At 35.2% G+C, this 21,720-nt stretch overlaps 1 protein-coding gene across 1 annotated transcript; it reads left to right on the top strand.

Annotated features, from left to right (window-relative positions):
• Nucleotides 1-227: 227 nt before the first annotated feature.
• On the top strand, nt 228-19,973 carry fabp (fatty acid binding protein). The gene is made up of 4 exons (XM_028317523.1): nt 228-412; nt 14,776-14,942; nt 15,506-15,616; nt 19,696-19,973. Exons 1-4 carry the CDS (start codon nt 343-345, stop codon nt 19,744-19,746), a joined length of 399 nt encoding a protein of 132 aa, XP_028173324.1. The 5' UTR covers nt 228-342; the 3' UTR covers nt 19,747-19,973.
• Nucleotides 19,974-21,720: the final 1,747 nt, after the last annotated feature.

Raw genomic sequence — 21,720 nt, forward strand, 5'->3', positions numbered from 1 at the left:
ATTGTGTAATCATCATTGATCATTAAGTAATAAGTAGGTTATGATGCCATCGAGATCAAAGTTCAAAGATATCTCAATTAGGTAGGTCTGAATCTATTGTGTCGAAGTGTAACAATAAGATAATCGTGCATCACAGTCACAGTGTGATTCATGCAGTATCGCTGCCACATCACTACCAAGGTCGGTTCAACGAACCGTTCACTCGTTCTCCCGTTCCATTCGGTCACACATGCGCGCTCAACTTTGCCGGCCGGCGTCCGCGAGTACTCATTCTAGTTTTAGCCGGTACCCGGTGACTACATTTATTTTTTTACTCAACGATCTTAGTTAAAAAATTCAAAAATGGAATTCGTCGGCAAGAAATACAAAATGATCTCGTCCGAGAACTTCGACGAGTTCATGAAGGTGCTTGGTGAGTGTCTTTTAGTTTTTACTTTTTTATTTTAGTCGCGATTCTGAGAATAAATCGATGGGCGGTTTGCACGCCGGTTTTGACGGTCGGTTTACTTCGCGTTGGTAGTTTAACCACTTTTTCCTTTACTTTTTTTTTACCGCGTTGTTCTGAATTAGTATTTCTACCTACAATCCAGATTAATATTTATTAACTCTTTCTGATATTATTACCTAGTTACAGCTATTGCAAAAAAAAACTAAATTAGCTCTCATAATATTTTGAGGGTACCTACTTAATTTAAATATTGCTAATAAATTATAATAATTATACCACCTACCTATTTCATATTAGACAAAATAGATGATGTTAAAAATATTTTTAAGCGCCGAAAGATGCGGGTAGTGTGTAAAATTTTACATCAACCACGCCACGGACCACGCGGTCTTTTTTTCCAAAATCCCAAATTTTTGAACTGGTAAGGGGAGAATGGAACATCGTGATTATGAATATGAAATAAAATATTAATCGATAGTTAAGTAGATACCGTTACGTCAATAATTTGGGAGTAAGCACCTATTTGTAAAATAAAAAGCCATGTAAGCTCATCCACGTCTTTTAAATAATAAAATTAATAGATTTAAAATTAACCTACATTTAGATTTGTGGACTTTGTGGTTAGCGGAAGATCCTAAGTAATACCTACTTACGTGTACGTAATATTCATAAATGAATGCACGTAAAGTACATTTTCAATTTAAGGATAATAAATTATTCAATATTAGATTATTGAAAGTCCATAGAGAATTCTACTGCTAATATTTAACTGTAGAAATCTCTGCAGGGAGGACCAACATCGCTGCGAAGATTTTATTTTCTTCTAATTATATAACTACCTTCATCTAAGTACTCTACATTCAAGCTAAGTGTGATTAAAAGCCATCTACCCCACGCCATTGAAACAAAAAATATAATTTAACCTTTTGTACGCGGTGACGCAAATCTGTACGCGACATTTCATTTCCTATTGTCTGAAATCACCACATTCATTTTCAGTATCAGACGGCTGTAATTTGAGTCGTGAACTTATTTTAACTGGTTGAAAAACAAATCTATGTATCTTAAGAGCCCGCATATCAATCACGATCATTGTTTCAATTAACTCCCTCCGATGGGAATAGAATTGAACCTTACTTACACCTAAAACTCAATTGGACAGTTCAATGCCTCGGATCACTTAGAAAATCAATAGAAATTGATAAACATGTTGATGCGGTGACGTCCATTGAAGTCCAATCTGCATCAATTTAAAAGTTATTTATGGGTACATCGGTCTGCCAATGACGTTTAAAGGTTTATTCAATAAAACCTGTTAAAATAATAACCCGTTGTTATGTATGACAAAGGTGACCGAGTTTCTTCCGCCACTTTTCGGTACCAGCCCATGTTGTCCCGAATGTGGTAGGGCAAGCTATATTTGGGACGTGTATTAAGTGCCCTGGAAAATGCCTAAGAACTGAATAAATGATTTTTTTGATTTGATCATTGCGACAATTGTTAACTTTCGCTGATGTTTATGGATGGACGGTAATCACTTACCATCTGGTGATCCGTCTGCTCGTTTGCCTAATGTCACATAAAAAAATATATCAAAAAACTTATTATTATCAAACTTAAGAATAGTCCTCTTGCAAAAAATGACCTAAGATCTAATTAATAAGTCCACAAAAAAAAACGGTCATATTTAATGTTTGACACTAGCAACTGTTTTTGAGTTGTTAATGAATAACAAATAAGCAAAAAAAAAACAATATACAATGAAATCAACTGTTTTGACTTATTCGTCGAACTTTGAACTTAAACAAACATAAACAGCGACGAAGGCTGGCTGAATGACGTACAATACAAAGATTTCTGTCTACACGGTTTTTCTTATCAGTAAGACCTCAAATACATTTTGTATTTTATCTGGAAATACCTACATCCCATCAAAAACAATACTTGTCAAAAAACCAAGTCTCGCAACTCAGTTGTTCTACGGTAAAAAGTTGTGAGATCCATGTAATACCAAGTCCAGGCCAGGAAATCTTTAACGTTTTACATAAATATATTGACTTGGCCATCGCACTAAATAATTTAATTTACACGTGTTTTCATGCGATGGCCAAGTCAATATATTTATGTAAAACGTTAAAGATTTCCTGGCCTGGACTTGGTATTACATGGATCTCACAACTTTTTACCGTAGAACAACTGAGTTGCGAGACTTGGTTTTTTGACAAGTATTGTTTTTGATGGGATGTAGGTATTTCCAGATAAAATACAAAATGTATTTGAGGTCTTACTGATAAGAAAAACCGTGTAGACAGAAATCTTTGTATTGTACGTCATTCAGCCAGCCTTCGTCGCTGTTTATGTTTGTTTAAGTTCAAAGTTCGACGAATAAGTCAAAACAGTTGATTTCATTGTACCTTGTTTTTTTTTTGCTTATTTGTTATTCATTAACAACTCAAAAACAGTTGCTAGTGTCAAACATTAAATATGACCGTTTTTTTTTGTGGACTTATTAATTAGATCTTAGGTCATTTTTTGCAAGAGGACTATTCTTAAGTTTGATAATAATAAGTTTTTTGATATATTTTTTTATGTGACATTAGGCAAACGAGCAGACGGATCACCAGATGGTAAGTGATTACCGTCCATCCATAAACATCAGCGAAAGTTAACAATTGTCGCAATGATCAAATCAAAAAAATCATTTATTCAGTTCTTAGGCATTTTCCNATAAACTATGTCCAACATGAAAAGTGTTTGTATAAGTACCAATTTTTTTCTGGAAAATAACTACACATAAAATTATTTATCGAAATCGAAATATATAAATATAAATAGATAGCGTCTGATAAATATTTATCAGAGAATCGTAAATAGATTTTTTTAAAGTGGAAAAGGCATTAATGTATCTTTACCAAAGCAATAAATGTTTTTAAAATAGTTAAATAACTTACGTATTAAATTATTCATACAGAAATAGCGACTTGGACTTCGGCTAAGTATATTCATGACATGACGATGAAGATAATATTTCATTAGAAATCAACAACGGCAGTTAATGTTGAACATCTTTTATTATAACTAGGAAGCGCATAGTTGGACGTCCACCTACAAGATAGATAGGCGACCTCATATAGGTAGCAGGAAGGCGCTGGATGCCGGCCGCTACCAACCAGCCATTGTGGAAATCATTGGGGGAGGCCTGGTTCAGCAGTGGACGTCCTGTGGCTGAAATTATGATGATGATGATGCCAGCTTTTCTCGCACTTCCTCCTCATTTTAAATACATGTGAATATGCATCTAGGTATTTTACCTACTAAATATAAAAACTCATAAAACTCATTTATTTCTGTAAATAGGCTTTAAAACAGCACTTTTACACGTCTCAGTATTAACCCTACCACTGCTTCGGCTATCGGCTTAGTAACAATTTCGAGGTTTGGAACCTGTCTGAGTCAGTAGATTAACTTAATCCCTGCACTTAGTAATGCTAGATTATCTTATCATTTTAGCCTGGCCAGCTAATACTTTATTTTTGAGGAGTGGTCAGGTCATCCAATGCTGTTAATACACGTTATTTTCACAATAAGAATTTCAATTTTATTAGAAACGCTCCATTATTCATTCGCTTCATGTATTCTTGAACGTAACCCCTGTAATTTTTGAGATTAATTCTTTGAATTTTGATTCTCATCTTATCTTGAATCATTATTTTTGTATTATGTATCGATATTTTTTTGTATTAAGTATACTTAAACAGGTAATTATTAAATTAACTTATCTCTAGCAGGCGGACATCTTTGAAGTCCCCATAAAGATAAATTAAATATATTATAAAAATGTCATAAATAAAGATACTGGCTATCGTTTTATTACAACAGTTACATAGTGATATGATCAAATTAATGATCCAATAAATGTTGATTATACTCACTTTGACAGAGGTCTTTGAAGAAAATTAAATGGTACTAAGTACTTAATTAATAATGGGTCCATTCAAGGAATTTCTGTTGAATTCGTTGTACAGTTTAATATAAAGATAGGTTCATTTCCATCTATATACCATGAGTAGGTAAATATTTTAACCTTTTAAGGTTATCGTTTTTGTTGATAGTCTGTCTGCTGACAAATCTCTTTGTAAGAACAAACTGTTTGTTTGTATACCCTGTGTGAGTCATTATGTTGTTGCTATGCTTCAATATTAATTAATTTTTATTTTCTGAATCCGCCATTATCTCCAAAGTTCACCGTACCACCTCTGTGGATTAACCTGTATGATATTGATGATATTTACGACAACGCTACTGTATGCATTATTACAAAATTGTTTTCAAATTGAAGTTTCATTTTTTTTTAAGAAATAAATTCTAATAGCGGAGCCCATAAAATATCACTCACATGTGTATTCTGTACGTCGGTCTCACTCAATTGGTCAACATTTTCTATTTCTTTAAAACTTAAGATAACTTTAAAAACTTCATAATACATATTTATATAATTTTTCGACATAGTAAACACTCAAACATCAAAGAATCGAGCCCAATGCTACTGATTATGCAAGTCGTCGTGTATCAATTCTGCGGTGAATACGTTAGCAGTTAGCCTTTGACCCACAGTTACATACTAGGTATTGCTTCTAAAGGAAGTTGCGCTTTTTGACATTATGTACTTAGTTCATAGAGTCAATTTTGAACTCCATTTGCATTGCAAATTCAAGTCTGTTGCATTCTAATAAGAAAACAAAATGCAACGATTATAAGAACCTCTAAAATGTTTTTGATTAATGCGATGATGTTTGTAGTCTTAATTCGTATAGATCTAGAAAATGACTTAGTCTAGGTGATCTTAAAATTATAATAAAACTAGCTGTGTCCGCGACTTCGTACACATGAAAATAGTTTGAATAATATTTCCCGTTTTTGCACCAATTTTCTTTACTGCTCCGCTCCTATTGGCTGTAGGGTGATAATAGTTTCCTCGATAAATGGGCTATCCAACGTAAAAATATTTTTTCAAATCGGACGTTTTTTTATATTACCTACTTAGTTTAGAACTTAGATTAATAAAACCTAGATAGATAGTCAGTACACGAAAGGTGAGGCAGCTTTTAGTGAGCCAGAATGGCTCACCCGTAAACGTCACATGAACAGTTAAAGTGAAAAATTAGTAAACACGTCCGACGAATTTTAATTAATTATGACGGTTTGGGCTGTGAAAGGGTGTCTAAATACATCAGAAAAACGAAAGAAAGTGACCAGTGTTACATTTCATAAGTAGACGCGTATTTTGCTTGTATTTGGCTTTCAAAATTTAAATACGGGAATGATACCAGTAACAAGAAAATTTATTTCCCAATTGTTCGCCCTACAAATACACTTCCTTTTTTTATGAAATCGAGACTTTTATGTCGATTTATCTTATTGTGATTAGGTAGGTTCTTTGAATTCAATAAATAAGTAAGTACATGATGCGTTTTGTTTTTGTTAATTATAAAATAATTAAAAACGTATTAAAAATTTCCCTACTTTCGGGAAAATCGCCTTCACTGTCTACACTCCCCAACAAAATTGACACTAATGACATAAGATTTTTGCCTCACTCTTGACGAAGCGTTTGTATGAAGACTATCCATCTAGGTTTTATTAATCTAAGGTTTAGAAGAAGTCTGCAAAGACTTCAAAGATAAATCAACTCAATACAATTTCTGAGATGGTATTGAAAATCTATTGCAAGTATTTTTTGTTCGAGAATAGATCGTACTCGGAAAATATAGACGGCCGGATTTAATTATCGTAATCATGCACTTTTTGCTGTCAGCCATGCAGACACCAGCACATCAGACTATACCTACATTTTTTTTGCAGCAAAAAACGATTCTATTACAACAGCATAAGAACTACAGATGTTTTTACAATGGTGATTTTGTATAGTCCGCTTACATCACAATGCGGTGAACGATGCGTGAAGCACGACTTTGTACGACCTGCTAATACAGTAGGTTAACACGAACATATTAAAATGTGCGGCAAAACCAAACTGGCTTATGGAAATCTACACCTTTAGCCTTATTTCCCCAACTTCTTTGATTTTTACCATGCACATCTTGTTTAAATTGACGACCTATCTTAGAAAACACACATTTATTATTCTGGTTTTACCTCACCTGTGGTGTTTGAATTTCCTCAACCTACGCTTTCTTACCCAGTCTAATTTGGCGCTCTAATTTTGCAACGATTTTTCCATTACGATCATGCCAATTGAAATCCAAAAAAAATAGTCCAAGCATCATTCCTAGTCTCCAACCATTTTATGCGTTTAAGTATTGATCCATATCGTACTCATAGCTCTATGAGAAGCAAATAAAACTCAGGTCAGTTCAAGAGTTCAGCAGCGTTGTTTGGCATAGAATTCAGGTTACGGCCTAGTTGCCACTTGGTGTTCCTAACCTACTGAAAATTAAGTAGAAACTGCCTTTGCGACTAGACGTTAACATTAACTGAACCTTGTCAAGGCGATACGTGTTATCTTCTTCAGTAATTTAAACAAAACACAGTAAACAAGTGAAGTAACTAACTGCTATTATAAAACATCCTCAAGGTCTCACAGTGTGCACTCAACTGTAACCATCGCAAAGATAAAACAAAAAACAATCACTTAGGTATTTCAAAAAAGAATAAGAAAAGATATTCGTGATAAAACAAAAAACAATCGCTTAGGTATTTGAAAAAAGAATAAGAAAGATATTCGTTACATAATCTGTGCCTGTTTATACCCTGACTCATATCCCCAAAACCGACATTGCCTTGTACTTTGAGCGTTCCCAAAAGCACTCACGCGCAGGAAAAAAGCGCGAAATAATCGTAACCTTGGACTTGGCCCCGTGTGAATGACATTGGACGGAGTGCGAATAGCCAAAAGGTGTGGGACACAGTACAGTCTACAGCATCTGACTTTTTGTTGCAAAATAACACCCATGGCAACTGAATAAGAGGCCTCAATGTTAAGCTTGATATGGCGTCGTCCGTCCACAGTGCAAATACCGTGGTGGGCTTGTCTAAATCGGACCTGACTCAACATTGTCATGTCATAGATTGGGTATTTTTCAGATTCACTTGATCAGATTAGTGTTATATTCGATAAGTTCTTAGGTTCTGAAGTACCTATGTTGTATGTATGTTATCAGTTAACCGTGGCTTAGCCTAAGTGGATTTGGGTCCGTTACGATTACCTACCTAAATTATTTTTCCAATAAGTATCAGGGCTATAAAATTTTCAAAGCGGAATCAGATTTTTTTCGAAAACAAAAATTTTAATACTAAGCCTAACTTACTTCTTAATAGCAGTCTGACCGAAAAAATCAAATACATACTTACAGACTATTCGTTTCGGATATTACCAGTATAAACAGACATAAAGTTTTTTAGATTTGTAAACCTGTTAATAAATAATCCAAACAGACGCCTAAATTGTATTAGTAGATTCACACACCAAAACCCGCAGAATTATCGAATCCTTGGACTTGAGCCGTGTGAAATGTGAATGACATTGGCGGATTAAAAAATACGCCAAATGTGTGCGACTGGACTACAATGATATCGTGGTGGGCTTGTCTGCACTCGATGACTGATTCATCAATCACTCATCGATTAGATATTATTCAGGTTTATTTTAACTGACAGAGCGAGGTTCTGATAAGGTCTTTTTGGCAAAAAACTTGTCATTTCTAACGTCGTAAGTTGAATCAACTTCCTTTGTACCTAATTAAGTATTACACAAATTATGTATCATGACACGAAATTGAACCTTGTCATGTACTTTAGGTATCTCTATCGTCCTTAATTATAGGTCATAAAAATAAAATAACCGGACTGTGGATTTTGTTTCCCTATTCATTATTTCAGTAACGCAGTTTAGCGTTTAGTCTTACCATAAAACGATTGTGACTATGCCAAATACATAGAAGTGACTATACCATAGACAGTTAGGTCCTTTTACATAGTACCCATCCATAGTTAATCTATTCTATTTGGGACATCAAAAGACGCCCGAATGGTCCGATCCTTTCAACTAATTAGGAAGACTGCATGTGAATATCCCGGCATAGTTGGGCGATTTAGGCGGTCGGCAATTGACGTAAAATGGCCAACAATCAACCTCAATTGCCTCAACAAGATACATGCTGGGAGCCGACAGTTTTCTATAACCCGACAGTTGGGTTCCGGCGCGGATTGCACTGATTTATTCAATCGTCTGTGGAAAGATACTGCGGTCTGCGCTGCGACATTGTATTTGACGCACAAAGATATGGATCTACATTCTACGAGATGGAAATAAAACAAAAACCTTGGCTGATTTTAGTCGTTTCGTTTTTGTTTCAAGTTTCAATCAGAGTTCCTAAATTGAATTGATGGACGAAAAATGACTCTCCGTTTCTTTGACAGAAACGCCCCGCCTCCCCTTTGTTATTTGTATTATTGCTAGCTTTGAACTCAACATAATGTTTGTCTCGAAAATTCGATTCCACTTTTTTATTTGGGAGTAAATTTACTTGTTCCTTGCTTCGCTTCGTCCTAATGTTACAGCACTTACAGCTTGTTTTACTCTAATATTATTCTATACGAGACCCTTTTTGCAAGGGACTTTGGTTTCTCGTTTTGTCTAAATCAAGTTAAGGATCGGTCAATAAAGTTCTGTCATGTGATTCAACTTTAAATGATAAATTTTATTTCCTTTAACTACGAGCTGCATAACTATAAACATATAGCAATTTCCATCAAGAATTTCAGGACAACCGCGGATCTCTGCGCCCACGCAGCCTACGCATCTGCACCAATCACAATGAACTTGACATTGCGATCTATGTGGGCTACACAATTTGTTATATCACGCAAATGATATTAGTCATCTCTGATAATAATTATGTGTTTACGCAAGGAACAATGTTGGGTGCAATAAAGATTGTTTGAAAGATGTTACCGCACTTGTAGTTTAGGGTTGATGAGATGAGATTTAGTTTCCATGCCGTGAACTACCCAGAATATGAATTTAATAGATGATTAGGAAATCAAAGCTACTTGTATCATATGCCAACCATTACACTACTAAAAACTTTATAACCAAACAAATTATTAATTTGTGTCTTCGAAATTCTATGAATAGTTGACCAACTTTAAGAAAAAATCATGTAAAGAGAATCTGAAAAAAAAAAGATAAACATGGAAAAACTGGAGCAAATAGTTAAAGAGGCCTTTGCTCTGGAAATCCTTCATTTGCCTCTGGTAAATTAGAGAGGGTTTTGGTCTGATTGGACTAAACTAAACTAAATGGACTGATGATAATGTTATGAAGGCTCTATCTAGAGTTGTTTTGGTAGTATCCATGAGAACAAATTTCAGTGAAATTTTGTTTCAACGTCGACCCGTTTGACTTAGAAACGTGCGATTTTCTGGTTGCATTCAGTTCAGAAATACATAACACAGACGAAAATACTTCATTCAGTCGCGCTTTGGCATCGTTCGCCAGCTGATAGTGACACCGCGGCACCGTGGACATTGAACCTCTATAATTATCTGACTGACGCTCCGTTAAATAATAACTTGCATGATTTAATGCACTCCATAGATGACTTGTTTATTAAGGAATGACGCTGGTTCTCTTATTATTCTTGAGTCAGCATCCCCTTTGTCATCCAATTTTAGTTTTGATCAATAAAAGCGCGGAGACATTTGCAAAACATTTTTCTGGAAAGATGCGTACCTACATAAATAATATTTACGTCTACACTTTCTGCCTAAAAATAGCTTCTATATCAATAAATGGTAATTGCCTGCTCTCGCCTCACACCCATACAAAGCAAATCTTCCTTTATGATCGCCTGACTAGTTCCTTCGCTAATGGATTCTAAATTGAAAAATTGCCGCCATTTAGGAGGTCGATGTCCTCTACCTCACACCGCGCCACCAGTGGACCAATCACGACGCGGGAATGTCGTTCGACGACCAATCAGAGCGTAGGAAGGGTGGTGCGATGAGTTGCTGTAGCCAATCAGAGCGTAGGATCATTGATTCATCTTAATAGGCATGTCGATGTGTGTGGAATGATCTTAGGCTCTAAGGAAGCATGATTCATGCATGAATTCCTACAATTTTATTTACAATCTGTTGTAATTGCAATAGTTATAAAACTATTTGTACTTAAATTAACTACCTTACAAGTGAAACATTTTATTTGACGAATTTTTTTATTTACAAATAAGTTACCACTACTTTTGAAACTATTATTTTATTCTGTAATTGGAAGTTAATTATTTAACGATAAATTCGAAATTCATTCGTGCGTTCTAGTTCTAATTTTGATAGTTGGTCGAAATTATTATAGTTCATTAAATTAATTTGAAGCATTAATGTTTTCATTAAGAAAATTCAACTTGTAAATCATACAGAGATAAATACCAAATAATTTGTGAACTACTTACTTACTGTCTCATCTATACTAATATTATAAAGCTGAAGAGTTTGTTTGTTTATTTGTTTACTTGAACGTGCTAATCTCAGGAACTACCGGTCCGATTTGAAAAATTATTTCAGTGTTAGATTTATCGAGAAATTTAGCCCATTTATCGAGAAAGGCTATAGATTTATAGTTTTCTCTATGCCGCACAAATTATGTCGACCACCTCAGTCTGTGTGAGTTTTTCAGTTTTTATTAACTCGATTTTAATTACCCTGATGTGCTTACATTGTACATGCAAGCCACTTGTGTAAGGGTGGAGTGACGTCAGTGCGAAGTTAAATTAGGGCGTATCGCACCGGCAATATTACCTATACCATCACGCTACGAGTAATAGGTGCAGAGCAAACTTGATTTTCACGCTTGCGAAGTCGCGGGCACTGCTATAAACTCATAATATTGTACGACGGTGTATAATCTTTTAATGAAGTGCAACGCACTAGGATCGAGTTGCTCTCCTGCGTTATTTATTCAAGTGCAAAACGGTCAACCATCGTTGATTATTCGACTCGAGATTCACCATAAGTGTGAATGTGAATTTCAATTACCTAACTAAAGGCTTTTGTCGCCTTTTCCGTTACTTTCTTTTACAATTCAATGATCTCATTAATTATCCTTGCCGCATTTGTTGCTAATTAACATTAATGATTGCTTTCGACTATAATCTAGCCACTTACTATTTTTTAATACCTATGTAGGTACAACTCAAGTTTAATATTATTTGTTGCTCATAAAAGATACGTTAATATAACAAGTATTAAACAAAGAAATAAATAACAAATTGTGGGCGTAATTTAAACCAAAAACAAAATTTAAACCATTATTGCCCATTTGATATTATAAGGGCAATAATAATATCCCTTCAAATAATGACGCCTTTTCTTTACTAATCAAACTTATAATATTAATCGAGTTAGGAGCACTTTCTCCCGTCTCCCCTTTGTGGAGGCCGGTTTTCCGCAGAGGGGTGGGAAACTGCGAACGTGGTAAGCATTAGAAGGAACTTAGTGGGTAATGTCATTACCCAGTAGCTAATGAATTGAATAAGAACCTAACGAAGAGTATCCATATATTTTTCCGTGACTAGATTATCCAGTGAACTTCATGAATACCTACAACTATCTATTTATTCTATATTATTTTCTCGATGTCTCACGTACCTACATATCTGAAATAATCTAGACCACATGAGTAACTTATTTCTTTATTACTCATGTGCCTGGACTGGACCACAACACTTCAAACCAATATCATCTCGAGTTTTAGCAAGACTTTTGTTGTTAAACAGCAATTTCATTTTAAATGTATACCTACTAGTTTTCCGCCCGCAGCTTCGCCCGCGTGGAATTTTGTCACAGAAAGACTTTATCGCGCGCGTCCCTGTTTCAAAAACCGGGATAAAAACTATCCTATGTCCTTTCCCGGAACTCGAACTATCTGTAGGTATGCCAAATTTCATCAAAATCGGTTCAGTGGTTTAGGCGTAAAAGCGAGACAGACAAACAGACAGAGTTACTTTCGCATTTATAATAGCAGATACAAAACAAACTTATAAACAAGTTGATGACCTACCCCTTGGTAAGAATGTTAAACATCCGATCACAAAAGGTCACAGACAGCTGATAAGATATCAAGCATAAAGAAAATATTATGCTTTCAAGGGTATCGTTATTATGACTGATTAGTATTACTCATCTCATCATGGCCGTTGCAAGAACCCTTGCAAGGTATATAGTTCTTGCTACACTTTATTGACTAGATGGCGTTGTATTTCAATTAAGATGCGGTTACTAGGCGCGCTCGTCACTTATAGGGGTGCCACTCGCTAAGGGTATTTGACACCATATCAATTGACGTTTTTATATGTTTTCGAAACTAGAAACCCATTTTCCCTTAGATTTTGTATCGTACATTGTAATACTAGTCGATGACGTCACTGATTTTCCAGCAAAATTGAATTTTAAACAATTTCAAAGCAACTAAAAATCAGCCTATGTTGCACCACCCACTCACTTTAACCCCGAACGATGACGTTTTATTATGTAAGATGGTGCAATCCAGGGGCAGCTTTTCCAAATTTTTCTGTAAATATTTAGTTCATATTGGTAGTTTTTCCAAACAATCATGGTCATAACACTTGAGAACAAAATCATGTCAAGGCGGATTTAGAAATATATCTCACGTGACACACAGAAGCCCAGAATAATCTGTTGTTGTTTACCGATTGATAAGATACAGACAGATTGAAGCTAAGATAGATCTGGGAAAGAGTAATCGATCATTATCAATCGCTGACAGAAAATCCGAAATGTGTATTTTACGCGTGAAAATAGCTTGAATATTTTTTCCGTTTCCACAACAATTTTCATTGATACTCTGCTCCTATTGGTCGTAGCGAGATGGTACATTAACGACACCTTCCTAGATGGGCTTTCCAACACAATATTTTTTTTTCAAATCGGACCACTACCTAGTTCCTGAGATCAGCGCGTTTAACTGTTTAAACCTTGGAGTTAAACGCTTTAACTATCGTAGTTATGTTTTAATTCATAACAATACATCTTTCCAACATTTTTTCGGCGATTTCTACATTATTTTAACAAAAGATCACAAGTGTGGCAGCCCTATAAATTTATGTAACTGGATTCCCGAAGGCCCTAGCCTGGAATGCGGCAGCCCCCTACATGGTCACGGTACACCCTGCCTTCCTCGGACTTCACATGAATAGTAACTATCCATATACGTCTGCTTTTTATGTTTCCTTTTGATTCCTATGGGATAATTACCCAGGGATTATAAACGATGAATGAATCATAGATTATTTCTGGTTTTTGCGCTGTTTAATTCTGATTAGAACTTGTTATTATCATTATCAAGACTTCCTTAGATACCGGTTAGAGGTGACCTGACAATGTTTTAGACTCCTGCCACAAAATATTGCTTTGTCTACAAGCATGCATGCATAAATACCTACTTACTTAGGTCATTTATTAGTCCNATTAATTTTATTGGTACCTAATTTAGACTTTGGAGTAAATATTCATATTTTTGCATAACCAATTTTAACTTGAAAAAAAATGCACTTTTCAGGTCTGAAACAATAAAATTTACCCATACTCAACATTTACATTGAGTATGTAACCTTATTTTCTAGACATAGAGTTTGTCTATATCTTTGACCGCAATTCCGAATGACGTCCCACGTTTGAGTTGTCATTTCACCCGAGCGTCTGCGGTTTACTTTCACAATTTCTAGTTTTTCTCGGCATTATAATTAAGTATAACCTTGGAATATATCACCTAGATCTAAGAAAATGGAAGTATACTTCGGCAAGAAGTATAAGCTTACCTATACTGATAACTTCAACGAATTTATGAAAGCTTTAGGTAAAGACTGAGGGCAAAGATGATGAATATGAATGGAATATGACCGTGGTCATGGACCTATAAAAAAAGTCCATGACCGTGGTTTTTTCTTTTAAAGGATGTAAAAAGGCTCTATTGAACGTTTACTTTGCCATCGAAATTAAATTACTTGCTTACCACTTTTATAAAAAATAATATCAATGGAACTCTGTCACCGTTTACAATAAACTTTAAGCTGCAACTAAATTCATCCAGTACAGACCTGACTGCAATGATCGTGCTATCCTGACTTTCAGGGAAGGTTCATTTACAGCGCCCTGCGTCTTGATACAGCTTGCGCCGCCCTAATTTCGGCACTGTTTCAATTCAATTTAAATTTTCCAGCTGTGGCCAAGAAAATCCAACAATAGGCTGAAGTGACGAATGAAACTCATTAAATCCTCCTTCTTTCCAGGCGTGGGCCTCATCACCCGCAAGGCCGCCAACGCCGTGACCCCCACCATCGAGCTGCGCCAGGAGGGCGACCAGTACAACCTGGTCACGTCCTCCACCTTCAAGACCACGGAGATGAAGTTCAAGCCTGGCGAGGAGTTCGATGAGGAGCGCGCTGACGGTGCCAAGGTATGATCTTCGCTTTTCATTATGATGTTGTACGGTTTTCAGAGCAGAATTTGCACATCCAGTGCCAAGTAAATTACTTTTATTGTGTGTTGAAAAATGTAATGTATGATATTTGATGACAGACAACATCCCCTACATTCTATAAGTTTGTGTAAAGATCTTAAGATGTGACTGAGACCAGAATTTCTTTTGCTGTGATGTTAAACTGTTTTGTTACATTTGCCTACACTCATGATCTCTTATAATTTACGACATAGCATGAGCTCTGTTAATTAATGGTTACTAGACTCGATAATTATGTGTAGACGACATGACAAGGTCGAAAGTCCAAGCTTTCGCTGCTCATAGTACTGTGAACGATCACACGTTGTAAAAACATACAACGCAAACAAGTTTACTCCACGAAACTACCTTACCACCAGTTTTCACGCACAATCATTTAACTTCGTTCGTACGTCCATAAAACACCCGTCCACTACTGCACGCACGCTCGTGCTAGTTCGTTTGCACCTTATAAATTAAATGTAACTTTTATTAAAGGAGATCTTCTTTTGTTTTTACAGGTCAAGTCAGTGTGCACCTTCGAAGGCAACGTCCTGAAGCAGACACAGAAGGGCTCCGACGGCCTGGAAGTCAATTATATTAGAGAATTCGGACCTGAGGAGTTGAAGGCTGTGAGTATATTCCTATTCCTCCCAGAAAATGTTCCTATTCCTTGTTAAAAATCACAGAATAATAGCTTAAGCTATACATGATGTACGGGACTATTCCCACCTCTTGTTCCCACCGCTGCAACTCCTGTGTAGCCAGGATCTACACCTACAGCTTGAAGCTATTGTGTAGGTGGAATACTCATCATTTTTGTGTTCCGTGGGTTCAATCCATCGCAATTATTTAGTCTTCATCACACAGCATTAGGTCTACTGAAAACCATAGCGATTGCATCATAAAAACTTTAATTTAGCATTAAAACAAGGTTTTTCAATATTTGAACCAATCACAGACTGATTCTTGAATTCAGTCATATTTTGAGTATCGTTTCAATCAAAGTACGGGCCACTCTTTCTAAACAGTAACGTGTCTCACGCAGATCAACTTTCGTTTTCCAAGAGACCACGCAGATTCCTTATAAGCAGTACTTAGTGTCCACTTATGGCTACGGATCCTTTACAGCATTAACACCACTTCTATGGTGACTAACGAGTTTGTAATTAAGTTCTATATTTATAAAAAGGTTTGTCTGTTTAATATTACATATTATTTGCAAAGGTTCAAAGGGCGGTTTTAACACGAATGTCAAAAACCATTGTTCTAAACTAAACGATAAAGAGAACAATGTTGACACACCTACATAGGTACCTAACATTGATTTTACAGTCGATTTTAGGTAGTCTTTGTTTTTCCATGAAAAACGTCACTAATTCTGACATTAACGTGAAGGTCACATTGATTTTTACTTCGTGTACTTAAATGCTTGAAATACTAATACAATAGGTAGGCCTTACATTCAAACAGTTAGTCGATTCATGAATTAGGAAAATATGCAAAAAAAAATGAATTTAAATGTCAACCTCCTGCAGTCTTATAGCCGCGGTTTTCTGGAAGGGTTCGCTTCCGAACAATAAGACCGCTTTAACTGTGCCTTTTCAATTTTATAAAGAGTAATTTTATATCTTTTGACAGTTTTTTTTTTTTCAATAAAGAGTACCTACTTAAGCAATCTATGTATTAAATAAAATTACTGACATGGTTTTTTTTTTTTTTCAAATTATCATTAAAATAAGTACCAAAAATCCCCACCTGTCAATAATTATATTTACCTATTGCAAGATTTTTATCAATGTACGTACAAGGCTTAGGAGATTAGGCATTGTCTGGGTTATTTATTTTATAGGGTAGGTATAGCTTATAATTTACAACAAACGGGGATAGGTAAGTAAGAATCAGTAATGTTGTCTCCAGGGCCGGATCTACCTATGGGCTGATTGGGCTGCAGCCCAGGGCCCCGGGGTTACAAGGGGCCCCCAGATCCCGCTAAAAAGTAGGCAATAATTTGAAAAATAAAAAAAGTGGAACACTCTCACGCGGAAATTGAAACTGTGTTTCGTTCTGCAGAAGAGAGCAGTGCGGGCCATTTATAACCTTGGACCCCGATTTTCCTTGAAATATTTTTTAATGAAATTAACATACTGACAGTAGCTTCACAGTTCATTTATGAAAACCTTTTATATGTTCGCAAAAATATAGAGCAATTCACGAAAAAGAGCGATTTGCATAACTTTAATACAAGAAACAAAAATAAACTTGCCGTTCCAAATTTCAGACTGCATAAGATTGGGAATTCATTTATGGGGAAATGTATTGAATTATTTAATAAATTACCACAAACTGTTGTAAAACTACCCATTCATAAATTCAAAGCACATATTAAAAGTACCTTAATGAAAAAGGGCTACTATAAAGTCGATGATTATTTAAAAGATAAAAATGTTTGGGATGCGTAACTGCCTAGCTCGCATAAATATTTATAAATATTTATAACTATGTATTTTGAAAACCTGTAAACCTTTGAAAAAGAGGCTGACAATAGTGTCTGAGTTTCTTGCGCTGCTTCTTCTCAGCACTGGACCATTTATTGTCCTGAAGCAGTGGTAGGGTTAATACTGGGACGTGTAAAAGTGCTTTTTTAAAGCCTACTTACAGAAATAAATGAGTTTTACTGAGTTTTTTACTGAGTTTTTATTTTTACGTGACAACGTCATAAGAAAATATTGATTAAAAATTGCATACTAAATTTTTGAGATTTTTTTTAATTTTTTTTCTTCCAATTACTTCTTGTAAAGAAAACGTAATAACTTTTAAACTAAGAGGTATATCCTGATAAAATTAAAACAGTAATAATGCTAAATAACAGGCGATACTAAAAAAAATACTCAGAAAATGGCAACAAAAAATAAAAAAATGATACATTTTGAGAAAAATCTGCATTTTAATTCGTGTTTTTTTGGTTATTTGATAAATTTCTCCAAATAATGCCCCCATAACAGGTTGTTTTTATTACTTTGTGTTATTCTTTATCGTATTACCTTTGTAAAACTAAAAATCGCATGTCTCTATCCCTATCACAACGTTTGCAATGATCGTTTGAACTAAGCCTCTCCGGGCGCGCCATTCAACGCTTCGTTAACAACGAAACTGAAAGTGGCTCTAGATTTGTAATTTTGATAAAAACAAGTTACATTTCAAATAAAAACAAAAGTTTTCGAAGTAAAATAAGCATTTTAATTAAAATTAAAATTGAGGTAGAGAACCTGTAGCGGAGAATAATGTGGTGGCAGGCCTTTGTTCAAACGATCATAGCAAATGTTGTGATAGGGATAGAGACTTCCGATTTTTGGTTTTACAAAATTAATACGATAGAGAATAATACAAAGTAATAAAAACCACCTGTTATGGGGGCATTTTTTGGAGAAATTTATCAAATAACCAAAAAAACACGAATTTAAAAGCAAATTTTTTTCAAAAAGTATACTTTTTTATTATTTGTTGGCATTTTCTGGGAATTTTATGTATTTTTTGGTATCGCCTGTTATTTAGCATTGTTACTGTTTTTATTTTATCAGGATATACCTCTTAGTTTAAAAGTTATTACGTTTTCTTTACAAGAAGTAATTGACAGAAGAAATAATTTTAAAAAATCTCAAAAATTTAGTATGCAATTTTTAATCAATATTTTCTTATGACGTTGTCACGTAAAAATATCGTCCGTAAACCGACTTTACAAACAACTATTTTTTTTCTTTGTTTTTTTCAAATTATTGCCTACTTTTTAGCGGGATCTGGGGGCCCCTTGTAACCCCGGGGCCCTTACGTTACCTAACGTAAGTAATTGGCAGAAAAAAAATCAAAAATTTTTTGACCTCTTTTTTGTCGATAAAAATAGGTCTAGTTTCACCTATTTTCATATGTGCACTTAATCGTGACTCACACTGTATGTATAAGAATAATATCATTATAGAAACAGTTTTTTGGCATGGCTATTAGTTGAGTGAGTACTAAGATAGGCCCCCAAGTAGTTTCAGCCCAGGGCCCCACAAATTCACGATCCGGCCCTGGTTGTCTCTACTATTTTAATAAACGAATAGATCCACATTTTCACACTGAAGACACTTGTTTTGTATTGTAAATGAATTTCTTTTCGTAATTTCATCATTCGTTAGTAAAATGTATGAATACCGGGTGAAAGGTCGCGACGAGTAGGTAACTACTTTTAACTGTCGGCGGTTTGTCAAAGTTAACCTAAGCAAAAATATTCAAATTATAGACTATCAATAACCATTGAAAATGTGAAGTAACGTAAGAAATTATGTAAATGAGGGAATTTTTAAAATCTTCGTGTCTTGTTGTTAGACACCGTTCACCGCTACTGCAGTTTAGTGTCCCACAAAGGACAAAAAGAAAGACTTATTAAAGCTTAATTTTTGTGTGGTGTTAAAACTTTAGTGGTAAAACTTTTGAAACCAGAATATAAAATATTAAGGAGTTCACTCGGTCCATCCAATGACTAGTTCTCTCCCCTGGGTCTAATGAACAGCTTGGAATGTTTAACGGTCAAGCTGAATTCCCGGCTGTACAGAATTTGCAAAGAGATGGATAGCTTCTCATATTGTTTTTAAAATTGTTCCAAATAAGATTTACCCACATAGAATCTGTAAATTAACCGTGTTCTAATAAATGTTTTTTTCTTTCCCAGGTGATGACCGCCAAGGACGTCACATGCACCCGAGTCTACAAGGTGCAATAAGCACGTGAAGCAAGACTGTAGGGCGGCGCCCTATGTTTATCCTATTTTAGCACAACTATTCGTAAAGTTAAATTATCTTTATTTAGGACTCCTGTAGGTGTGGACACGCGCAGTAATTTATTTTTGTACGCTCAGTATATTTGCCAAAGTTGAGTTTCGGAATTCTAAGATCATACCTACTGTTGTATAAGTTTTTCAGTGCATATTTAATAAATCGTTTTGTAATATTATTGACTTTTATTTGGTGTTGAAGCTAAAGAGGTTTACTAATGACTTAGGCTGAGTTGCACCACCTACTTAACTAGGACCGTAACTATAATAATAATCGGTGTTTTTTGTATGGATTTTGACCGCTTTTTGACGTTTTTGTTAAACAGTCAAAGTTAAAGTAAGATGGTGCAACCCAGCCTTAGTAATCATTAGAATTTAAATATTGCAAATTGCAAACTATGGCGTGAAGCCTGTTAGATTAAACTATGATGTATTTTGAATTTCTTATTCTTATTTCATCGTCATTTCTTAATACGAGGGTGATAGTCGAATAGATTCTACTGTTGCCTTTGAATTCAAGTTTGAAAGCATTTTTACTTATCTATCCTACCCAAAACTTGAGCATCGTTTCCTATACAGCCTACAGGTAGGGAGTTCATTTACTAAATACCTACTTAAGCAGTACCACAGTACAAAACTAGATGACCCACGCTGAACTGTCCCGCCAAACTCAATGACAGGGGGTCGCTACCATCGTTCAACTTTATGGTTTCCAACATGGCAAAAATCGGAACTAGCGATTCGGTATTGATGGTGGCGCCCCGCTGTCAATGTCATGCACAGGACAGTTCAGTATTTTGGAACTATATACCTTTTTTTCAGTCATAGTGGTGAATTCAGACATATTATTATTATCTCATATATTATTCTNACCTGTACTATTACTTATTCTGTGCTCATACCTACCACAGAATAATAATAACTCGTACATGTATTATAAATTATTTCCCCTGAACAACAAAACTATCCCTTTCTACCTACCTACTACCTATATTTTACCTTGGTAGGTAGGTATTTGATGGTTTTATAAGTCAAGTTAACTCTGTTAATTCACATATCGGCCGTTTGTAATTTTGCATGAACTTCTTACTTGTAGTTTGTAGGTAAACGTTGTAGAAGATTATGAACCCATTTACTTAGCTATGCTATACCCTACCATTACCACGTTAGAACTGCCTTCTACCGTTTCTACCTAGGTGGGCTGCCTACTTTATCCCAAAATATCTAAGTATCATTCAAAAAAATATTATCTATCTGACTGGACTTCCTAAAACGATTTTCATGAACCCAAAAGTACTTAATAACTTAAAAAAAATATTATTAAATTCTGAGTCTGAGACATCTAGCGGATAAAAAAACAATACCTTGTTTCATAAAATAGCATACTGTTAAAAGCAACCAAATTTCACAATAGTACATCTACTCGACGCTAGATGGCGCGCAAAAAGCATGCTTTTCAAAACATTTTTAGTAAGTCTACTCAACACTAGATGGCTTACGTTCGTGGTTTTACATTTATTATCTGTGTTTTATGTTTTATTGATTAAAAAAATATTTAAGAAATATATTTTTTGTTTATAATTAATGCAAAAAGTAATAAGGTTTCATGTCGTCAAAAATATTCATCTTTTCAGCATCAATCATCACCGCACCGAACCAATAAATGTAAGGGGGCCGCGGCCGGGCACCCGGGCGTTTGCTTTGCTCCTCGCATCTCGCGGGGACCGACCGACCGAGGTCGATTCGATTCGATTGTTGTTTAGTTTATTAGAATCGTTACCGAAGTGGATACGTTTCGCATCTACGGACGGAACGCGATATCGACATCTGTCAAACTAATTTTCGGATTTTACTGTGTGTTTGCGGGACGGTGATAAATGTGAATATTTCGTGTTAATTGTGTTTAAAGTTATAATGCATTTG

The sequence above is a fragment of the Ostrinia furnacalis genome, unplaced genomic scaffold, assembly GCF_004193835.3.
Source record: "Ostrinia furnacalis isolate ACB-3 unplaced genomic scaffold, ASM419383v2 OfSCF6289, whole genome shotgun sequence".
Classification (NCBI taxonomy): domain Eukaryota; kingdom Metazoa; phylum Arthropoda; class Insecta; order Lepidoptera; family Crambidae; genus Ostrinia; species Ostrinia furnacalis.

Bases quoted from the DNA above. Each gene is read 5' to 3' on its own strand.
- fabp (XM_028317523.1), top strand. From the start codon at position 343: ATGGAATTCGTCGGCAAGAAATACAAAATGATCTCGTCCGAGAACTTC. The intron at 413-14,775 runs GTGAGTGTCTTT...CCTTCTTTCCAG, and splicing joins CGAGTTCATGAAGGTGCTTG to GCGTGGGCCTCATCACCCGC. The intron at 15,617-19,695 runs GTGAGTATATTC...TTTCTTTCCCAG, and splicing joins GACCTGAGGAGTTGAAGGCT to GTGATGACCGCCAAGGACGT.